At 45.5% G+C, this 23,285-nt stretch overlaps 2 protein-coding genes across 3 annotated transcripts; both read left to right on the forward strand.

Annotated features, from left to right (window-relative positions):
• Positions 1 to 4,357: 4,357 nt before the first annotated feature.
• On the forward strand, positions 4,358 to 12,735 carry LOC114117833 (cationic amino acid transporter 3-like). 2 transcript variants are annotated; one of them, XM_027977596.3, is made up of 12 exons: positions 4,358 to 4,454; positions 5,478 to 5,874; positions 6,442 to 6,600; positions 7,613 to 7,790; positions 7,991 to 8,103; positions 8,271 to 8,493; positions 8,663 to 8,802; positions 8,907 to 9,009; positions 9,200 to 9,387; positions 9,583 to 9,749; positions 10,016 to 10,124; positions 10,272 to 12,735. In XM_027977596.3, the coding sequence occupies exons 2-12, from the start codon at positions 5,496 to 5,498 to the stop codon at positions 10,331 to 10,333; spliced, it is 1,821 nt and encodes a 606-aa protein (XP_027833397.2). In that variant the 5' UTR covers positions 4,358 to 4,454; positions 5,478 to 5,495; the 3' UTR covers positions 10,334 to 12,735. The 2 variants fall into 2 exon arrangements, with proteins under 2 accessions (XP_027833397.2, XP_060255132.1); XM_060399149.1 differs by lacking the exon at positions 7,991 to 8,103 and having other exon boundaries at positions 7,689 to 7,790.
• Positions 12,736 to 16,426: 3,691 nt separating this feature from the next.
• Positions 16,427 to 20,673, forward strand: LOC121816563 (solute carrier family 2, facilitated glucose transporter member 3-like). The gene has a single exon (XM_042232432.2). It carries the CDS (start codon positions 16,933 to 16,935, stop codon positions 18,415 to 18,417), a length of 1,485 nt encoding a protein of 494 aa, XP_042088366.1. The 5' UTR covers positions 16,427 to 16,932; the 3' UTR covers positions 18,418 to 20,673.
• The last annotated feature ends 2,612 nt before the right edge of the window (positions 20,674 to 23,285 follow it).

The following is a 23,285-nucleotide window of genomic DNA, read 5'->3' on the forward strand; positions in this document are numbered from 1 at the left end:
GTTTCTTCCAGTCCAGCACTCCTCATGTTGTACTCTGCATAGAAGTTAAATAAGCAGGGTGACAATATACAGCCTTGATGTACTCCTTTTCCTATTTGGAACCAGTCTGTTGTTCCACGTCCAGTTCTAACTGTTGCTTCCTGACTTGCATACAGATTTTTCAAGAGGCAGGTCAGGTGGTCTGGTATTCCCATCTCTTCCAGAATTTTCCACATTTTATTGTGATCCACACAGTCAAAGGCTTTGGCATAGTCAGTAAAGCAGAAATAGATGTTTCTCTGGAACTCTCTTGCTTTTCCATGATCCAGCGGATGTTGGTAATTTGATCTCTGGTTCCTCTGCCTTTTCTAAAACCAGCTTGAACATCAGGAAGTTTACGGTTCATGTATTGCTGAAGCCTAGCTTGGAGAATTTTGAGCATTACTTTACTAGCATGTGAGATGAGTGCAATTGTGCGGTAGTTTGAGCATTTTTTGCATTGCCTTTCTTTGGGATTGGAATGGAAACTGACCTTTTCCAGTCCTGTGGCCACTGCTGAGTTTTCCAAATTTACTGGCATAGTGAGTGCAGCATTTTCACAGCATCATCTTTCAGGATTTGAAACAGCTCAACTGGAATTCCATCACTTCCACTAGCTTTGTTCATAGTGACGCTTTCTAAGGCCCACTTGACTTCACATTCCAAGATGTCTGGCTCTAGATGAGTGATCACATCATCATGATTATCTGGGTTGTGAAGATCTTTTTGTACAGTTCTTCTGTGTATTCTTGCCACCTCTTCTTAATATCTTCTGCTTCTGTTAGGTCCATACCATTTCTGTCCTTTATCGAGCCCATCTTTGCATGAAATGTTCCCTTGGTATCTCTAATTTTCTTGAAGAGATCTCTAGTCTTTCCCATTCTGTTCTTTTCCTCGATTTCTTTGCATTGATCACTGAAGAAGGCTTTCTTATCTCTTCTTGCTATTCTCTGGAACTCTGCATTCAGATGCTTATATCTTTCCTTTTCTCCTTTGCTTTTCACTTCCCTTCTTTTCACAGCTATTTGTAGGCCTCCCCAGACAGCCATTTTGCTTTTTTGCATTTCTTTTCCATGGGGATGGTCTTGATCCCTGTCTCCTGTACAATGTCACGAACCTCATTCCATAGTTCATCAGGCACTCTATCTATCAGATCTAGGCCCTTAAATCTATTTCTCACTTCCACTGTATAATCATAAGAGATTTGATTTAGGTCATACCTGAATGGTCTAGCGGTTTTCCTTACTTTCTTCAGTTTGAGTCTGAATTTGGCAATAAGGAGTTCATGATCTGAGCCACAGTCAGCTCCTGGTCTTGTTTTTGTTGACTGTATAGAGCTTCTCCATCTTTGGCTGCAGAGAATATAATCAATCTGATTTCGGTGTTGACCATCTGGTGATGTCCATGTGTAGAGTCTTCTCTTGTGCTGTTGGAAGAGGGTGTTTGCTATGACCAGTGCATTTTCTTAGCAAAACTCTATTAGTCTTTGCCCTGCTTCATTCCAAGGCCAAATTTGCCTGTTACTCCAGGTGTTTCTTGACTTCCTAGTTTTGCATTCCAGTCCCCTATAATGAAAAGGACATCTTTTTTGTGTGTTAGTTCTAAAAGGTCTTGTAGGTCTTCATAGAACTGTTCAACTTCAGCTTCTTCAGTGTTACTGGTTGGGGCATAGACTTGGATTACTGTGATATTGAATGGTTTGCCTTGGAGACGAACAGAGATCATTCTGTCATTTTTGAGACTGCATCCAAGTACTGCATTTCAGACTCTTTTGTTGACCATGATGGCTACTCCATTTCTTCTGAGGGATTCCTGCCTGCAGGAGTAGATATAATGGTCATCTGAGTTAAATTCACCCATTCCAGTCCATTGTAGTTCGCTCATTCCTAGAATGTTGACGTTCACTTTTGCCATCTCTTGTTTGACCACTTCCAATTTGCCTTGATTCATGGACCTGACATTACAGGTTCCTATGCAATATTGCTCTTTACAGCATCGGATCTTGCTTCTATCACCAGTCACATCCACAGCTGGGTATTGTTTGTGCTTTGGCTCCATCCCTTCATTCTTTCTGGAATTATTTCTCCACTGACCTCCAGTAGCATATTGGGCACCTACTGACTGGGGAGTTCCTCTTTCAGTATCCTATCATTTTGCCTTTTCATACTGTTCATGGGGTTCTCAAGGCAAGAATACTGAAGTGGTTTGCCATTCCCTTCTCCAGTGGACCACATTCTGTCAGACCTCTCCACCATGACCCGCCTGTCTTGGGTTGCCCCGCGGGCATGGCTCAGTTTCATTGAGTTAGACAAGGCTGTGGTCCTAGTGTGATTAGATTGACTAGTGTTCTGTGAGTATGGTTTCAGTGTGTCCGCCCTCTGATGCCCTCTTGCCACACCTACCATCTTACTCGGGTTTCTCTTACCTTGGGCATGAGGTATCTCTTCACGGCTGTTCCAGCAAAGCACAGCCACTGTTCCTTACCTTGGACAAGGGATATCTCCTTACTGCCGCCTTTCCTGACCTTCAACGTGGGATAGCTCCTCTAGGCCCTTCTGTGCCCACGCAGCCACCTCTTCTCGAGTTGCTCCTCCCAGCTGCCACCCATGGCCTCGGGTGCAGGGTGGCTCCTCTTGGCCGCCGCCCCTGATCTCAGAAGCGGGGTAGCTCCTCTCGGCCGTTCCGGCGCCGTCCAAGCCTGGCACTCTCGGCCACTGCCCCTGACCTCGGACGTGGGGTAACTCCTCTCGCCCCCGTTCAGTGCGCCGGGACGCAGCTGCCCACTCCCCTTATCCCAATTGGGGTCCTGCTTGGCTCGGGGCTCTCCACTGGGGTGTGTCAGGTGATGTGCAGACTGTGGGGAGTCAAGTAGTATAAGAGGAATGGGAAGGAGCAAGGTTGAGTGGGGTCCCCAGATTGACAGCCCTTTCTTCCCACGGTCCTTGATGATCAATGACTTCCACTGCCCAGGAAAACAATCAATACACACAATAGAAATGGAATAGTTTTGTTTGACCCAAGCTGAGGACTATAACTTGTGAGGTCGTCTCTCAGAGAGCTCTGAGGAACTGCTCTGATGAAGCATGGTCTCCAGCACAGTCTTACACCTCATCCAAGCAAAGCTCACACATCAGCACGACAGGGTATATTCCTTCCAGATTTCAAGACAGACAGACTTAGTACATAGACACTGAGTCCGCAGGACCCTGGTGTCTGGGAAGGGAACCTTATCTTCCAGGGTCTTAACACAGACACCATGAGAAGGGAGTTCATATTTATCTTCAAAACAGACGTTCTTTACCTCAGTGGTTAAAGTAGATGAGCTGTGAGGGTTGGACAGGCTGTCTTAGTTCACACACAGTTCAGACTGAATGCTTTATAAGCCAAAATGACTTCCCCACACCTCAGTATGTGAACTTTTTCTCCATCACAAGCAGGTAAAATCTTAGAATCATGTGTGTGTCTGTGTGTGTTAATCATGTCTGATGCTTTGCAACCCCATGGACTATAGCCCACCAGGCTCCTCTGTCCATGGGATTCTCCAGGCAAGAGTACTGGAGGGGGTTGCTATTTCCTTCTACTGGGGATCTTCCCGACCCAGGGATCAAACCCAGCTCTCTGGCATTGCAGGTGGATTCTTTACTGTTTGAGCCACCTAGGAAGTTCTATATGAATCTAGCAATTCTTTCTCTGAGACTATACCCAGAAGAATTGAAAGCACACCCTGAAGAAGATATCTGTACATGCATGTTCAAATCAGTATTATTCATAATAGTTAAAACATGAAAGTAACCCAAGTACTCTTGATCAAACAATGGTTACACCAAAGTGTTACCAATAATAGAGTATATTCGCATTAAAAAAGAAGGGAATATAATGCTACAATGTGGATAAACCTAGTGGACATGATATTAAGTAAAATAAACCTGATAGGAAAGAACAATTATTGAAGGATTCCACTTAAATGAGGTGTTTAGAGTGGTCAAATTCATTGAGATAGAGAGTAGAATGGTGATTGCCAGGAATTAAGAGGAGGAGAAGGGAAATTGTTTAATGAGTATATGATTTCAGTTTTGCACGATGAAAAAGTCCTGGACAAAATGTGAAGGTACTTAACACAAATGAACTGGACACATAAAATGATTAAAGTGGTAAATTTCAAGTTATGGGTATTTTACCACAAAAGAAAAAAAAAAAAACCCTCTTAGGACCTCCACCGAGGGTAACCACGGAAGAGTCCGGGCTGATAGTAACACTGCAGATGGTCCCCACCTGCCCAGCCCTATCTCCACCCCAACAGCCCAGGGGTGAGGACTGTCTTCTGTGCTCAGGACTCCCCACTTCGGTTCTTGGAGATGTCTCAGCTCCAGCCCCGCACGGCTTACCCTTAACCTCCCTGACTGATCCAGTGCTCCAGGCTCTGCTCCAAGGATCCAGTAAGTCTTGGGTCACCCTCTTCTGTAGGAAACTGGGCACTGAGTTCACATCCTCCCACAGAGACCTCTGCAACCCCAGAGTGCAGGGGGTTCAGCCCAGCTCCAGCTTGAGGGTGGAGAGACCTGTTTTCCAGCTGAAAACAGGAGCTGGGGACTGTATGTGTGAGAAGAGGTAGGGTTTAGGGGGTTGGATCAAGTCGGGACATTTAGAGACTCTTTAATATTCAAACGATATTAAAGATTCCCCTTATACAAGGTTTATGGTGTGAATAGTGATGTCAATCTCCTATATACTGTTACCCTCTGTATCTGAGAGTTCCTCCTCTGTAGATATGGGAATGATATAAGGGACTTGAGAATCCTCCAATTTTGGTAACTGCAGAGATGACTGTATGGAGATTTATATTAAATTATCATGGGATTTGCTATACCCAAAAACTCTGTGACACTGGTTCTATCGTATATCATTGGCAGCATTTTTAAAATGAGGATAAAATATGAATGGGCTTCCCTGGTGGCTCAGTGGTAGAGAATTCACCTGCAATGCAGGAGATCCAAGAGATGTGGGTTCAATCCTGGGGTCGGGAAGATCCCCTCGAGTAGGAAATGGCAACCCACTCCAGTATTCTTGCCTGTGATATCTCATGGGCAGAGGAGCCTGGCAAGCTACAGTCCATGGGATTGCAAAGAGTCGGACACATGAGTGACTGGGCACACACACACACACAAGACACATAGCACAGAATTTGCCATCTGAAACATATCTGAGCGTCCAGTTCAATAGTGTGGCACCTTTTGATGCAACATATTTTGCTTTCCTCAATTCTCATACACTTCCAGTAACTTCAAAAGACATTGAAAGTTTTATTCACGTTTGTAGAAACCATGGCTCAGAGATGAGGAATTTGTCTGATGTTATTTTGCCCCCTGCACCCTTTAACTCCATTGTTCCAAGGAATTATACTCTCGGGGTCAAGGGCCAATGGACATTCTTGATGGCTTTGTGTCTTGTTTTCTCTGCAGATCGGAGCCGCCTCCATTATGTCTAGGATGCTACATCAGTATGTTCGCCAATTTGGTCAGAAACTTATCCACAAGCGGCCGCTGGAGCCCAGACAGGAGTCTGAGAGAACCGCAGCTCATCTGAACACCCTCGACCTGGTGGCCGTGGGTGTGGGCAGCACCCTGGGAGCTGGCGTGTACATCCTGACTGGTGAATTAGCCAAAGCGAGAGCTGGACCAGCAACTGTCATCTGCTTTCTGGTGGCCGCCTTGTCTTGTGTGATGTCTAGTCTCTGCTTTGCTGAGTTTGGGGCCCGGGTACCACGCTCTGGTACTGCGTATCTCTACAGCTATGTCACCATGGGTCAACTGTGTGCCTTCATCACTGGCTGGAACCTCATACTGTCCTATGTCATTGGTGAGATGATGGATTGAGGGGAGAGTGTGGGGCTTCAGATCAGGAAATTAGGAGGTAGGTTTCAGGTCTTCACTCATTCATGAGAGCATTGTTTTTGACCTTGTGGAGTGAAGTGGATAACAGTGGCAAGAAAATCCCACAACTTCATTGTACTTAAGTCTATCCTGTTTTTCTTAAATAATTAGACCAAGAACCCAGAGGAAAGGGAACTGTAGGGAGCGGGTGAGAGGGAAGCATGGCCCACAGGCTCATCCTCTTCCCTTAGTGAAACCTTTACTCAGCTGTTGCCTTCATGGGATTTTATTTACACCTGGACTTAAAATTTCAACCCACATCTTCCAGCTCTCCTGATCCCAACTTTCTGTTATGTTTTCTTGTATAAAATTGATCTCCTCATAGCATATTAAACAGCTGACCTATTTTGTGAATCATCTGGGTCTGCCCTCTCCAACCCATGAAAAGAAACTCTTTGAGATTAAATATTTTGTTTGAGCCCCCCCGCCAAATATACCATATCAAGAACAGGTTTATGCTTGCCAATGAATATTCCTTCTTCTGTTGCTGCAGCCACGGCCAGTGTGGCCAGGGCGTGGAGCTACATCTTTGACAACCTGATTGGGAACCACATCTCTCAGGTGTTACAAGAATCTTTCTCTCTGAATATGCCTTACTTCCTGGCCAAGTATCCAGATTTTTTTGCCCTGGGCCTCGTGCTGCTGGTCACAGGTGAGAAAGGGGTCAGTGATAGGAAGCAGGGAGTAGGGTGTGGAGGGGGGAAGGTGGGGTGGGAAAGGCTTGGGATTGAAGAATGCTAGGGGATTAGGACTGGAAAGGAGGATGTGTGACACAAAAGACTGGGAGGCAAGACATAGACCATTGTTTCCCACACTTGGCATTATTGACAGTCTGGGCTGGATCATTCAAAGGTGTGGAAGTGTGCACTTCAGATTTAAAAAAAAAAAAAAAGATTCTTGTTGGATGTTGAGTAACATCTCTGGGAAAATCAGAATGTCTCCAGACGTTTCCAGAAGTCAAGAGGTGGACAAATCACCCCAACTAAGGATCAATTACTTACACCTATATGTTTCTTCTCTGTATTAAGACCAAATATGGGTTATCATTTTATAAAAAATATCTTTTAACATTTTTATTTATGTATTTGGCTGTGATGGAAATTAGATATGGTGCACAGACTCTCTACTTGTGCCACTCAGGGTCCAGAGTGCAAGGGCACAGGCTTGCTTGCTCTGCAGCATGTGGGATCTTAGTTCCCTGACTAGGGATCAAACGCACATCCTCTGCATTGCAAGGCAGATTCTTAAACATTGGGCCACCAGGGAAGTCCTCAAAGATGTGTTTTAATTGAGCAGAAATTAATATAGCATAAAATTAAACATTTTATTATTCTCCCAGCTTTATTGAAATATAAATACAACACTGTATAAATTTAAGGTTTACACGAGATGATTTGGTAGATGTATATACTGTGAGGTGATTGTCACCATAAGAATTTAACCATCTTAAAGGATACAATTCAGTGGGACTTAGCTGTTGGGCAAGCATCACCTCTATATAGTCAAAAACATGTTCATCATGCTAAAAGAAAACCCTGTACCACTGAGCAGTCACTACCATCTATCCACTACCACCAACCACCAGCCCTGGGCAACCACTAGTCTGCTTTCTGTATCTATGGATTTGGCTATCTTGGATGTCTCATACATCATCTTTCCCACAGGACTACAGGTTCTGGGAGTTCGTGAGTTGACCCTAGTTAACAAAGTGTTCACAGGCATCAACATTTTGGTTCTCAGCTTCATCATCCTCTCTGGCTTCATTAAGGGAGATGTGCACAACTGGAAGCTCACGGAACAGGACTACGCATTGGACACATCTGGATCCACTGACACCTCTAGGTTAGAAGGGTTCTCTTGGCCATTGTAATGCATGTGAGGGTGCAGAACTGGGAATATGGTGGGGACTAAACAGATCTTGGCTGATGGATCCAGATAACAGGGTCCTGGAGCACAGGACTCATGATATGAAGGGAGAAGCCCAGTAGAGGTGGCTGAACTCACTTTACCCAACTTCTTCCTCATCCCTTCTCTCATCATAGCTTTGGCCCTCTGGGTTCTGGAGGGTTTATGCCCTTTGACTTTGAAGGAATTCTCCATGGAGCAGCTACATGTTTCTACGCATTTCTTGGCTTTGATTTCATTGCCACTAGAGGTAACATGGTTATTGTGTGTTCCATCAGGGGTTTGGGGCCAGTTTGGCTGCTCTTGGCATTAGGAGTTGGGAGAAGGTGATTCTGGTTTTGAACATTGAGAAGGGAATTTAATTTTGTGATTTCACTCCAGTGTTCACCTGACCCAGTACTTCCCCCCATCCTGCAGGGGAAGAAGCCCTAAATCCTCAGCGGTCCATCCCCATCAGCATCATGATCACGCTCTTCATCTGCTTTTTGGCGTATTTTGGTGTCTCAGCGGCACTCACCCTCATGGTGCCCTACTACCAGATTCATCGTGACAGCCCCTTCCCGCAGGCTTTCCTCCACGTTGGCTGGGACCCTGCCAGATATGTCGTGGCTGTTGGCACCCTCTGTGCTCTTACATCCAGGTCAGTATCGTGGCTTTCTCCCTGTCTGCTGTCAGATGCTCAGGTATCCCAGCCCTCAGCATCGAGAGACAAGAGGGAAGGACACCTTGCCCCATGTAGACTAGGGAATGGATGCCCTGGTCTCCCCTGCTTCTCTGCACCCCCAACATGCTCCCATTTTCTCTTCCAGCTTCCTTGGTACCATGTTCACCACCCCTCCTGTGATCCGTGCAATGGCAGAAGACAGGCTCCTTTTCTGGGGCCTTGCCCAGATCCATGCCCGCACCCATACTCCCATCACAGCCATCATGTCTGCTGGCAACCTTGCAGGTGGATAAACAAAACCCACTACTTCACTGTTTGACTTCCCTCCCTTGCATGTTTCCAGTGGTTTCTCACGCTCTCTCCCCACCTTGTTCATGCCCTCTTTCTAGGGGTCATGGCATTACTCTTTGAATTCAGGGATCTTGTGGACTTCGTGTCAATTGGGACTCTGTCTGTTTACTCCCTGGTGGCTTTTTCTGTGCTTGTCCTCAGGTGAGACTCCACTACACCTTGCCTGGGGACCTTGGACTTGTGGGGATTAATGGGGTTGTAATCGTCTTCTGCCTTCACGCTACTTCCTAAACATGCTTCTCTGCTTAACGCAGGACAGATGTGGAATAGGCTGTGTGATGTTGGATGAGCAGGGGCTGCTGTTAATACTGCCATCATGCCTGTAATTCAGGTACCAGCGAGATCAGAATTTAAGCAAGAAGGATAAAACTGAGATGAAGCCCGAAGTTGAAGGAAGTCCTTTGGACTCGGTACCTGAAGCAGGAAACTCAAATATCCTAAAGAGTCTGTGGTTTTCTACCAGCACCACCCCCACCCGGAAATCTGGCCAGATTGTCTATGGATGTGCCTCCCTGCTTGGTGAGCACTGGGATTTCTCTTTGGTCATACTCTGAAACTGACAAGATGGGTGGGATTCTGTGTCTTTGGGAGTTAAGGAGGAGTCCTGGAGATATGATGGCCCTTTCTGATGTAAGCAGTTTCATGGGTGGACTCAAGATCCTGACATCTTTGTCTTCTGGTCCAGCCTGTTCTCCTCCTTCTTGACACTTGCAGTTCTCCTGCTGGTAATCCTGAGCCTGATTCTGGCCCAGTGGCCCAGACGTGTGTTCTCTGGAGACCCCGTGCTCACAACAGTGGCTGTGCTGCTGCTGCTGCTCATCACTGGGGTCACGGTCATCATCTGGAGGCAGCCCCAGGACCCCTCTCCTCTTTACTTCAAGGTAGGTGACCTTACATGTCCAAACTGTCCACCTTGAGTGAATGAAGTCTGCATGCTGTGAGGTCTAAACATCTTTGCTGGACAAAGGAAGAAGGAGATTTGCTAAAACAAGTGGACCCTTCCCTGACCCACACTCAGCACTTTACAATCTCAGTAGGCACTGAACATACAGCCTGAATTGGACTGAATGTGCCCCACCCATGTAGGGTCGGGTCTCCCTTTCAGACGTCTGGGCTGTGTTGAGAGATGACCTGACTCTGCCCACAGGTCCCTGCTCTGCCTGTCCTCCCGCTGGTGAGCATCTTTCTGAACATTTATCTGATGATGCAGTTGACCTCTGGCACCTGGGCCCAGTTTGGTGTCTGGAATGTGATTGGTAAGTGGTTTTCTGGGATAAAGACTCCACTTGAGTGACTGAACCCAAGCTGAACTCCCCCAAACTGTCCTAATAGGAGACTTCTTGGGCCTCTGTAGATGAAAAGAGAACCTACTTTTCCTTCTCACTGTCTCATTTCCCTATTAGGATTTCTCATATACTTTGGATATGGGATCCGACACAGCCTGGCAGGGAACAATCATCAATAGCCACCAGCCTCCACCTCCCAGACTTGACAAAAACATATCAGGTCCTGAAGCATCTTAATCACAGGAAAGAGATGATATGTGGAACTGCTCCATGCACTGGAGGATCTGCTGGTTCAAGAGACACCTTGAGCTTCAATGGAGTATGAAGGTGGAATGCATTTACAGCAGCGTATTTTTGCCAGTGGACAAAATGACTTTGATGTTTTACAATTTGTAAGCAAATTTTTTTAAGCATAATATTCATATAGATTCCTGTGTTAGGAAGATCCACTGGAGAAGGGATAGGCTACCCACTCCAGTATTTTTGGGCTTCCACAGTATTCTTGTGGCTCAGCTGGTAAAGAATCCGCCTGCAATGTGGGAGACCTTGGTTCAACCCCTGGGTTGGGAAGATTCCCTGAAGAAGAGAAGGCTACCCACTCCAGTATTCTGGCCTGGAGAATTCCAGGGACAGTCAATGCGGTTGCAAAGAGTCGGACATAACCAAGTCTTTCCCTCTATTCATATAGAAAATTGCATGCCTCAGAAGTGAGCAACAAGATGATTTTTCACAAATTAAGTACAACAACATAACCAGCAACTAGAAGAAGAAATAAAATATTAACATGCACATACAAAGCACCTTCTTTTACCTAATTCCAGCAAAAACACAGAGATTGAAACTTCAAAAGGAAACACACATAACTACATATTTTGTCAAGAGTTACACTTCACATATTAGCATATAAATAGGTTGAAAGTAACAGTAAGGGAACAGATATAATGTGCACACGTAATAGTAGGAAGCCAAGGCAGCTATATGAATATCAAACAAAGTAGACTTTAAGAAAAAGAGGATACTCACTGATAAATTGGATCATTTCATAATGATAAAGCAAAATGGTTATTTTTATCCCTCCCCAACTTTATTGAGTTATAGTGTAGTGGTGGTGGTTTAGTTGCTAAGTCATGTCCAACTCTTTGTGACTCCATGGACTGTAGCCCGCCAGGCTCCTCTGTCCATGGGATCCTCCAGGCAAGAATACTGGAGTGGATTTCCATTTCCTTCTCCAAGGAATCTTCCCTGACCCAGGGATCGAACTCATGCCTCCTGCACTGCAGGTGGATTCTTAACTGACTGAGCTCCCAGGGAAGCCAGTCGCATACTGTTAGAGTTACACAACAGAGTTGATGGGGAAAAGCTCTTTACTGAAAAAATACTCCTACTTTGCCAGAGGAGAGGGAAGTGGGTGGGAAGTAATGGTTGGTTGATAAATGGCTACAGTTGCATAGAACTAAAAGGAAGTGAAATTGGAGAGACAAGATTAACAGGTGCTGCTGCAGAATTAATGTTTAAATTGGGCTTATGGGCATTGAAGACATTGGTAATAAGGAAGTAGAGGACTGTTGGTGGGAATGAACAGCTGATGTAGAGTGAACAAGGGATGGAGGTCAAGATACTGAGTACAAGTTATTAGATTAATTTAAAAACAGATGAGGATGAACAGAATTAGGACATACAGGATCTTACAAGTTCTGAGATAACAGGCTTAGAAAGCAGTTCATGGAGACTGATTCTTTTGAGTAAAACTTTGATGGAGGAGGCTGACATCACCTGATTGCTGTTCTTGCCTTACCACCGGGGGACAACGAGATATCCCATGTTACCCAGTGTGCTGTAACAGGCAACACAGAATACTGTCCATGAAAGAGTCTTGATGAGAAGCTGAATCAGAATGTGCTCAAGCTTCTAGACCAACTGCTAGCTCATAGGAGACCTAAGAATTTCACCCAAAAACACTATTGTCCAAAACCACAATGTGGACAATTTTCCAGCAAGGAAAAATGATGTACTTTCTGTAACAATTAATTGATATGACCCAAAGTGGAGAGTTAATGTAGACATACCTTGGAGATTTGGTTCCAAACCACTGCAATAAGGAGACTTGGCAATAAAGAGAGTCACACAGCTCTTTGTTTTTCCAGGGCATGTAAGTTACTTTATACTACACTGTAGTCTGTTTAGTGTGCTATAGCACCGCCTTTAATTAAACAATGTATAGACCTTATTTTTAAAGATGTATAGAACAGCCTTTTGGACTCCATGCGAGAGGGCAAGGGTGGGATGATTTGGGAGAATGGCATTGAAACATGTATATTATCATAAGTGAAATGAATCGCCAGTCCAGGTCTCATGCATGATAGAGGGTGCTCGGGGTTGGTGCACTGGGATGACCCAGAGGAATGGGATGGGGAGAGAGGTGGGAGGAGGGTTCAGGATGGGGAACACATGTACACCCGTGGTGGATTCGTGTCAATGTATGGCAAAACCAATACAATATTGTAAATTAATTAGCCTCCAATTAAAATAAATAAATTTATATTTTTAAAAAATAAATAAAAAATAAAATCTAAAAAAAAAAGATGTTATTGCTAAGAAATGCTTACCGTCATCTGATGACTCAAGGTTGCCCCAAAGCTTCAACTGTAAAAAAGTAAAAAATGCAGTATTTGCAAAGCACAACAAAGAAACTTATTTCTGTAAATATGTATATATCTTTATATTCAATATATGTAATTAATATTATATAAGTATTAATATTCATAAATGTTTGTCTGTGTAAAGTATTTGTATTAAAACAGTACATAATGTATAGAACTTTAGAATTGGGTAAATTAATTAAAATGCAGTAAACAACATAGATATGTATATACTGATGGAGAAATGTTTCATAGATGTGTGTGGGTGTGGGTCTGGGTGTGGGCACATTCACTCAGTTGTGTCTGACTCTTTGCAACCCCATGGACCGTAGCCCGCCAGATTCCTCTGTCCATGGGATTCTCCAGGCAAGAACACTGGAGTAGGTTGCCGTTCCCTTCTCCAGGGGATCTTCCCAACCCAGCGATCAAACACACATCTCCTGCATTGGCAAGCGGATTCTTTAGCACGGACCCACATGGGAAACCATTTTATAGGTTATACATTTGATCCATCATCTCAGTTTCCTGTACAATCATTTGTATGTGCGGTTTTGGCAGCAGACTGTAAGCAGATGGGGATATATGTCATGAGTAACTTGATAGCTAGGGCAAGGATAATAATATTAAAACAATAATCATCTATAAAGCAGTGTGGAAAATTTGCCTAGTCCCAAGGGGAACCTACCAATCAGGTCACTGAAAGGGTCAGTCTGTGTTACATTTTGCAACCATTTTGCCCCTTGGAAAATTTCTTCTGTGTGGGTCTCAATGTCTTCTGAGGTAGTAATGTAAGTCAAAGAAGTCATGTGAGTGACAGTATAACGCCTTCTTGTTTGGCCAGTAGAAAATCTAGGGCAATTCTATTCTCTAAAACCTACTTTGGCTGAGGATTTTAGGTAGATCTGTTGTGCTACAATTCTTTCTGTGGTTTCTTCAGTTATTTGAGCAATGGTGGCTTATAGATTTCTAAGTATATTTCTGTTTACACATACCCTTGGGCTAGGAACCAAGATTCCCAAAGACTTTGCCACCAGCTATCTTGGTATCCTGCTAACATGGATCTCTTGACTCTGTAATGGGGAGGTAACATAATGATCCAATACCATAAACCTACTTGCCAGTTATTGAGACATACCTTGGGAAGATGGATTCGTTCCAGTACCACATATGAAGACAAACCCCAGGAGAGCAGAAGGCAGATTTGGACAAATGGGGACCCTCATACACTGTTGTTGGGAATGTAAATTTGTGCAAACACTATAAAACACAATATGGAGGTTTCTCAAAAAACTGAAAATAGAACTACCATCTGACCCAGCAAGTCCACTCCTGGGTATATATCCAATAAAAACAAAAACACTAATTTGAAAAGACGCATGCCCTTCAATGTTCATAGCAGCATTATTCACAATTGCCAACAAATGGAAGCAACCTAAGTACCCATTGACAGATGAATGGATAGGCCTTCCCTGGTGGTCCATTCACCTTCCAATGCAGGGTGCACAGATATATGATGCCTAGTCCAGGAAGATCCTACATCCCATGGGGAAACTAGGCCTGTGAACCACAGCTACTGAACCCACATCCTGCAAATACTGAAGCCTTTGCAGCTAGAAACCATGCTCTGCAACAAGAAAAACCCCACAATGAGAAGCTTGTTCACTGCAACTAGAGAGCAGCCCCTACTGGCTAAAACTAGAAAAGGCCCACGTGCAACAAGGAAGACCCAGCGCAACCAAAAGTAATATAAATAAATAATTTTTAAAAAAGAAAGTCAGATGAATGGATAAAGAAGATGTCATATAAATATTTATGTGTGTGTGTGTGTATATACATACAATGATATACTACGCAGCCAGAAATTGAACTAAAACTCTCCATAATAGCTTAATCTACTTCACTCCCTCTTGTGTGGGTGGCTTTAAAAAACAAAATGACAATACTGTAAATCAACTATATCTCAGTTCTTACAGAAGTTAATGCAATAATCAACCACTTACATTTAAGACCCATGTTGCTGGTTTGTGCTCAGTTTCAGCATGTGGGCCATCTGACGGAGGTCAGAATCTAGTCAACCCTGTACCAGTACCACCATCACCCCCTCGCCACTCCACTTCCTGCTCCTGGCTTTTCCTCCATGAGGAGCAGAGCTCCTGACCTCTCACATCATGTATCACTTCTCCATCTCTGTGCTCGGCTCTCCCAGCAACAGAACTCCTTGAGGAAGACCAAGTCACACCCCCTTTATCCTCTCCCATCAACCGTTCAAGACTCAACAAAGCACAGTGCTTGTTCAATGTTTGTGTTGCTTGAATTCACATCAGTCACGTTAAGCTGCCTTCTCCTGGTTGGGGCACCGCTGAGCTTGAAGGTCCCCACACTGGGGTGTCTCAGGTCGGGTGCAGACTGTGGGGGGTCGAGTCAGGTAAGAGGACTGGGAGGGAGCAGGGTTGAGCGGGATCTCAAGTCTTACAGCTCGTACTTTGCAATGTCCTTGATCTCAAGTGTCCACAGAAAGGGTCAATGAAAAGTACATAACTGAACTAGAAAAGAGTTTTCTTTGAGCCAAACTGAGGACAGTGTCCCTGGAGCTCTGAGGAGCTGCTCTGCTGAAGCGTGGGGTCCAGCGCAGTCTTCTACCTCATCCAAGCTCAGGACATACGTGAACATGACAGGGTGTACTCCTTCAAGGCCTCAAAAGAGGCAGACCTCATCCACAGACAGCAAGACAGCAGCTCCCTGGTGACTGGGAAGGGAACCTTATCTCCCAGAGAGTGCTAACACTCATGCCGTGAGGAGGGAGTTACTCATCCTTATCTTCAAAACAGATGCTCTTCACCTCACTTGTTAAAGAAGACATTCTGTGAGGGTTCAGTTCACACAAAGTTTAGGCTGAATCATGTATTATAAGTCAAAACAATGTTCCCATACTTCAATCTGTGAACATCTTCTCCATCACAAGCAGATAAAAATCTTATGACTGTTTGAGTCAGTGATTCCACTTTTGATGATGTACGCAGAAGGATTGAATGCACACTCTGGAACAGATATTTGCAAATCCCTGTTCACAGCATGTTTCACAATAACTAACGCATGAGAGCAACACAAGTTTTCCATTGATCAAGAATGTATAAGCCAATATGGTAGGTACCCACAATAGAGTATTGTTCACCATTAAAAAGAAAGGGAATTCTAACACAAGATACAGTAGGGATGGCCTTGTGGACATTTTACTAGGTAAAATAAACCTGCCAGGAAAGGAGAAATATTGAATGATTCCACTTAGAATGAAGCACCTGGAGTGGTCAGATTCATAGAGACAGAATGTAGAAGGGTAATTGCCAGGAACTGTGAACAGGAAATGGGAATTACCATTGAATGGAACAGAACTGATGTTTTTGCAAGATGAAAAACTTCTGAAGTTTGCACAAAATTTGAAGGTCCTTAACACAACTGACCTGCAGACTTAAAAATGGCTAAAATGGTCAATTTTGTGTTATGGGTATTTTACCACACTTAAAAAAACCTCTCAGAACCACCCCACCGAGGGTAACCACAGAAGAGTCAGGGCTGATAGCCACACTGCTCCCCGCCCACCCAGCCCCATCTCCACCCCAACAGCCCAGGGGTGAGGACTGTCTTCTGTGCTCAGGACTCCCTGCTTCGGTTCTTGGAGATGTCTCAGCTCCAGCCCCGTGCGCCTTGCCCTCAGCCTCCCTGACTGACCAGGTGCTCCAGGCTCTGCTCCAAGGATCCAGTAAGTCTTGGATCAGCTTCTTCTGTGGGAGACTGGGCGCTGAGTTCACATCCTCCCAAAGAGACCTCTGCAACCCCAGAGTGCAGGGGGGTCAGCCCAGCTCCAGTCTATGGGTGGAGAGACCCATTTTCCAGACGAAAGCAGAAGAAGCTGAGAGCTGTTGTGTTTGTGTGAGAAGAGGTGGGGAGAGGGGGATTGGATCAAGTCTAGAGGTTGTGAGACTCTTTATAGACTCTTTAATATAGAAATAATAGACTGAGGACCTGGAGGAAATCTTGCTGCCGAGAGAGGACATTTTGGAGGTTTTGTGCCTGGAAGAGGGGTCTCTGGAGTCCCACTCCTAGATCTTTATCAAAGATTTGAAAAGAATTAAATTAGGGCCATGGGAACCACAAAGATCACCGCACCTCTGATCTTCGCCATCTCAGTTGCTACCATAGGCTCTTTCCAGTTTGGCTACAACACTGGAGTCATCAACGCTCCTGAGGCGATCATAAAGGACTTTCTCAATTACGCTTTGGAAGAGTGGTCAGAAACCCCCCCGTCCAGCATGCTCCTCACTTTCCTGTGGTCCTTGTCTGTGGCCATCTTCTCCGTGGGTGGTATGATCGGTTCCTTCTCCATTGGACTCTTTGTCAACCGATTTGGCAGGCGCAATTCAATGCTTATTGTTAACCTGTTGGCCATAGCTGGTGGCTGCCTTATGGGATTCTGCAAAATAGCAGAGTCGGTTGAAATGCTGATCGTGGGCCGACTGGTTATCGGTGTCTTCTGCGGACTCTGCACAGGATTCGTGCCCATGTACATTGAAGAGATCTCACCTACTACCCTGCGGGGCGCCTTTGGTACTCTCAACCAGCTGGGCATCGTTATCGGAATTCTGGTGGCCCAGATCTTTGGTCTAAAAGTCATCTTGGGGACTAAAGATCTCTGGCCTCTGCTCCTGGGCTTCACCATCGTACCAGCCATCATCCAGTGCGCTGCCCTTCCATTTTGCCCTGAAAGTCCTAGATTCTTGCTCATTAACAGAAGGGAGGAGGAGAAGGCAAAGGAGGTCCTCCAGAGATTACGGGGCACCAAGGATGTGGCTCAGGACATCCAGGAGATGAAGGATGAGAGTGCGCGGATGTCGCAGGAGAAGCAAGTCACCGTGCTAGAACTCTTCCGTGCCCCCAACTACCGGAAACCCATCGTTGTCTCCATCATGCTCCAGCTCTCCCAGCAGCTCTCTGGGATCAATACGGTGATCTACTACTCGACAGGAATCTTCAAAGACGCAGGTGTCCAGGAGCCAGTCTATGCCACCATCAGCACAGGTGTGGTCAACACCATCTTCACTGTGGTGTCTCTGTTCTTGGTGGAAAGGGCTGGGAGGAGGACTCTACACCTGACTGGACTTGGAGGGATGGCTTTTTGTTCCATCCTCATTATGATTTCTTTGTTACTAAAGACTGATTATAGCTGGATGAGCTTTGTCTGTATTGTAGCCATCCTGGTCTTCGTGGCCTTCTTTGAAATTGGCCCAGGCCCCATTCCCTGGTTCATTGTGGCTGAATTCTTCAGCCAGGGGCCCCGCCCAGCTGCCATGGCAGTGGCTGGTTGTTCCAACTGGACCTCCAACTTCCTGGTTGGGCTGTCCTTCCCCTTGGCCACGTTGTACTTAGGCGCCTACATTTTCATCTTCTTCACCCTCTTCCTCATTATCTTCTGGGTCTTCACCTTCTTCAAAGTTCCTGAGACCCGTGGCAGGACTTTTGAGGAAATTACACGAGCCTTTGAAGGGAAGGTGCAGACAGGAATCTGTGGTGAGGAAGACCCCATCACGGAGATGAACAGCATCCAGCCCACGATGGACACCAGCGCCTAAGACGTGCCTCCTACCTATCTCCCTCCCGTCACGAAAAGCAGCCTCCCCCTGAGCAAGCAGAGAGACCGCATCAGGTTGTAACCCAGGACTGTTTCTGAATGCTGCTATTCCATTCTTTTCTCATCCACACACTCGATGGGCGCTCAGAGGGTTCCAAGGCTGGGGTCAGTCGTTGTCATCAATGGCTTTTAAAAATTTCATTTCTTGGACATTTTCTTCAGCTCAGGAAAGACCAAGTAAACCTACCTTCATTTCAGGAGGGATTGGCCGCTTGGTATGTGACAACTTGGTCAGCTATGCGCCCTTAGGTTCTAAAATTGCCTCAGCGCATTTTGGGGAGTGGGCTAGAAGGTGCCATTCCTCCAACCTCAGACTCACCAGGAAACAGGTACACTCAACAGTAGGGGGCAGAGAGGGATTCCATAAGAGCTCCTTCTCTCCCGTACAGCTCTGCTGAGCAACTTAAATTGAGCTTTATTTAACCTTCTGGTTTTATTGCATATTTATTGTTTGAAATATAAAGTAATTTTACCAAATAATGAAAGCATAAGGAAATTGAGGTTAGAGGGAGGTGCTTCAGGAGAGGTTATAGGGTGGAAGATTTTATACCAAAGAGGTTAAGGTACAATACGAAGGGAAGGATTTAGGGAGAAAGGTCATGCATGATTGGAGGATGCGTGATGTGGTGTGTGAGGTTTGCACGTTGCCTCTTAACAATGTCTCTCCTTCGGATAAAAACTCTCAACTTTCTCAGAAAAGTCATGTGCCTGTGTAAAGAAGCTATTGGTTTCCTTTGGAACTTTTTTCTTCGTTTAAGATTATATGTAGTATTACTTGAAATCTAGGATTATTGCTAAGGTGGGGATTGTAGTTAATAGGGGTTTATAGGTTCTAATTTTGGATGGAGTCCAGAGAAGGGATGGTTATTTCTACAAATCCTCTCTCCCCTCATTGGACCAAGCAGCTTCTTTCTCTGTGGTGAACTCACTTTAAAAATATATATATATCCCTATCACCCATCTGGTGGGAGAGCCTCCCAAGTGAGCAACCAAAAATCTTGGTTCTTGGTAGAGGTTCATTATTTGTTCAGTTTGTTGTTTAGAGGATTTTAGGTGTTGATTTTTCTTTTCCTTTAAGCCATAGCTTTAAAAGAACTCAAAGATGTTTATAGCTAACTTGGAATTTGTAACCTCAGCGCTGGAAGATGATTTTTTTTTCCTGAACGATTATTATCCAATTGACGTGTGTTATTACATGAGGGGCATCTCATGCTTGTTTATGTCTGTTTACCGCGTCAAGTTGCCCTTGTTACCATGTTACCATAGTGTTATGGCAGGTGCCCCCTGAGGGACTTGAACTTTCCTGTAGACCACATGTGACAGTCTGTGTGGATGTGCGGCAAGGCCCACACGTGAGCGTGAACGTGTGTGCACTGTCACAAAGCAGTTGCTGGTTATCTTGTTAGGTTCCTAAGGCCCCTGTTGGGTCTAATGTGTTCAGACTCACTTGTGTCTGTGTAAACAACACTGCCTCTGCTGGGTGGAATCTGCATCAATGGTTTTCTTTGAAACTTCAGAATTCCGCCTCACCTGGCTGCCTTTCCTTGTTGGAGAGGACAGAGAGAACTCCCTAAATATTGAGACTGAGAGCAGAGGACTCACTCTCCACTCAGAGAGCAGGAGAAGACAGGAAGGAGTGTGAGACCAGGACATGATGCCTCCTGGATGCGCTGGAAGGGCATCATGGGGGAGAGGGAGGCATTCTTAGGGGAACAATAAGCTTCTAGATCTGGGTGGCCAGAGGGTTTGCTAGACGGAGGGATTACATTTACCACAGCCCACGGCCACCTCCAGGATCATCCAGTATTTTTAGAAGTGGAGACTGGGCTCTTCATCCCTTTTTCATATGTTGTCAGATCTTCCTTTCCCTCTTTGATGCTTACATATTTCAAGCCCTTCAGTCAAACCCTCGCCTATGACAGTATTTTGATTCTAAGTTCTCACCATTTCCTCTGGTTGCTGAGCCTTTGGGTACAAAACTCACAGAGCCTTGGGACAGGGCTTTGCCGTGATGGGGGCTTGTCCTCCAGCTGCCCCTCTGCTCCGACTCCTCAGCCCAGAGGGTCGGCAGTGGCGCAGCATGGAATATTTCCCAGTTCTCAGTGACCAGGTTGTGAATAATTTCCAAATGGATTTTTTCTATTATTGTTGCTACAGTTCTTTGTTTTGAAATAAAATTCTGATTGTACATATATAACATCACAGGCTTGGTTTTGTGTGTGTGTGGGGGTGGGGGTGGGGGAAACCTTCCTCTGTAACAACGAATCAGCTTTATACACCATGTGGCTGCTCAGTACTTATTGTAACCTAAATAAGTTTCCTATACGATAGTTTTGTACAAATGAAAATAACCATATTCATTTATCATGTGCAGATGAAATGAAAAAGCCTTAGTGCATTGCCTTGCAGACTTAATAAATTAATGTTGCTTGCTTTCAAAAAAAAAAAAAGAAAGAATAGTAACGATTCTCCTTATACAGGGTTTGTGATGTAAATACTGATGTCAGTCTCCTGTATAATGTTGACCCTCTGTATTGGCAGACTCCTTCTCTGTGGATGCGGGGATGATGTAAGGGACTTGAGGACCCCCAGATTGTTACACCTCAGGGGTGACTGTATGGTGATTTATACTAACTTACCATCAGGTTTGCTCCGACCCACAACTCTGTGAAGCTGGGTCTATTATTCACCATGGCAGCAGTTTAGGAAACAGTAGTAACATACCACAGAGCGTAAAGTTTGCCATCTTAAAAACGTCTGTGTCCGTTTCAGTAATGTGGCCCATTCTGATGCAGCATCTTCTGCCCCCCTCAATCCTCTTATACTTCCAATAACTTTGAAATGTATTAAAAGTTTCATTTGTGTCTGTAGAAACCAGAGCTCGGAGATGGAGAGCTTCCCTCACAAGGCCACTGCCCTGTGGACTTGGACTCACAGGGCCGAGGGCAGATGGCGTTCTCCATGGCTTTGTGCCTCGTTTCTTCTGCAGAGTGCAACCTCCTCATCTGTGTCTAGGATGCTGCATTAGTATGTTTGACAGTTTGCCCAGAAGCTGGTAGGCAAACTGCTTCTGGCAGCCGCTGGAACCCATAGAGGAGTCTGAAAGTCCCGAAGCTCATCTGAACACCCTTGACCCGGTGGCCTTGGGTGTGAGCAGAACCCTGGGAGCCAGCATGTATGTCCTCACTGGTGCAGTCGCCCTGTCTGTCGCTGGACCAGCGATTGTCATCTCCTTCTTGGTGGCTGACCTGTCTTGTGTGATGTCTGGGCTCTGCTATGCTGAGTTTGGGGCCCAGGTACCATGCTCTGGTACTGTGTATCTACAGCTACATCACCGTGGGTCAGTTGCGCACCTTCATTCCTGGCTGGAACCTCATACTGTCCTTTGCCCTCAGTGAGATGATGGATCAGGGGAAGTTGTGGGTTTCAGATCAGGAAACAAAGAGGCAGGATTTAGTTCTTCACTCTTCATTCATTCATGAGAACCTTGTTATCCACCTTGGGGGTAAAGAGGATAACAGTAGCAGGAAACTCCCACAGTGTCATTCTATTCACCTCTCTCCTGCTCTCTTTAAATGATGAACCAAGAACCCAGGGGTCAGGGAGCTGTACGGAGTGTGTGAGAAGAAGGTATGTCCCGTGGGCTCATCCCTTCACCATTTTGAAGTCTTTGCTCAGCTGCTGCCTTCATGGAATTTTCCCTTATATCTGGTTTTAAATTTTCTAGTCTCACTTTCCAGCTCTCCTGGTCCCAATTTCCTGTGATATTTTCTTGCATAACATTGATCTCCTCCTAGCATATTAAATAGCTGACCTATTTTGCGAAGGCTTTCCAGGTGGTGCAGTGGTAAAGAATCTGCCTGCCAGTGCAGAAGACAAGAAACGCGGCTTCCATCCCTGGGTGGGAAGCTTCCCTGGAGGAGGAAATGGCAGCCCACTCAAGTATTCTTGCCTGGGGAATCCCATGGACAGAGGAGCCTGGCGGGCTACAGTCCATGGGGTCGCAATGAATCAGACAAGACTGAGCGTGTGCGCACTCACACACACACACACACACACACACACACACACACACACAATTTTGTGAATATTCCTTCTGCCACTGCAGGCACCACCAGCGTAGCCCGGGCCTGGCAGCCTCATTGGGAACCACATCTCTCAGGCATTACAGGAAACTTTCTCTCCGTATATGCCCTCTTTCCTGGCCACGTACCCAGACTTTTTTACCCTGGGCCTGGTGCTGCTGGTCACCGGTGAGTCAGGAGTCAGCGACAGAATGGGAAGAGCAGAGTGTGGAGGGGGAGCTAGGGTGGGAAAGGCTTGGGTGGCAGAATGGTGTGGGATTAGGGCTGGAGTGGTCTCTGATGTGAGAGGCAGAAAAGCAAGACACAGACCATTGTCAAAATTGACAAAATCATTCCCAGGCTGAGATTCATTTACTTGGATCAGTATTCTTATTGTGTAATTGAGGAGTGCATAGTTTCCTTCTTTTAGAAAATCATTGTTGGATGTTGAGTGCCCTTTGGCTTTAATGGGATTCTCCATGGAGCAGTAACATGTTTCTGTGCATTTTTTGGTTTTGATTCCATTTCCACCTGAGGTAACATGGTCATTGTGTGTCCCATTGGGGGCTTGGGCACAGTGTGGGCTGCCCTTGGCTTTAGGGGTCGGGAGAAGGTTAGCCCGCTTCTGGACATGGAGGAAGGAATTTGATTTTGTGCTTCCACTGTGGTGTGTTTTCCTGATCCAAGACCTCCTCCCATCTCGCAGGGGAGAGGCCCTAAATCCTCAGCCGTCCATCCCCTGCAG

This window comes from Ovis aries, chromosome 14 (assembly GCF_016772045.2).
Source record: "Ovis aries strain OAR_USU_Benz2616 breed Rambouillet chromosome 14, ARS-UI_Ramb_v3.0, whole genome shotgun sequence".
Taxonomy (NCBI): Eukaryota; Metazoa; Chordata; class Mammalia; order Artiodactyla; family Bovidae; genus Ovis; species Ovis aries.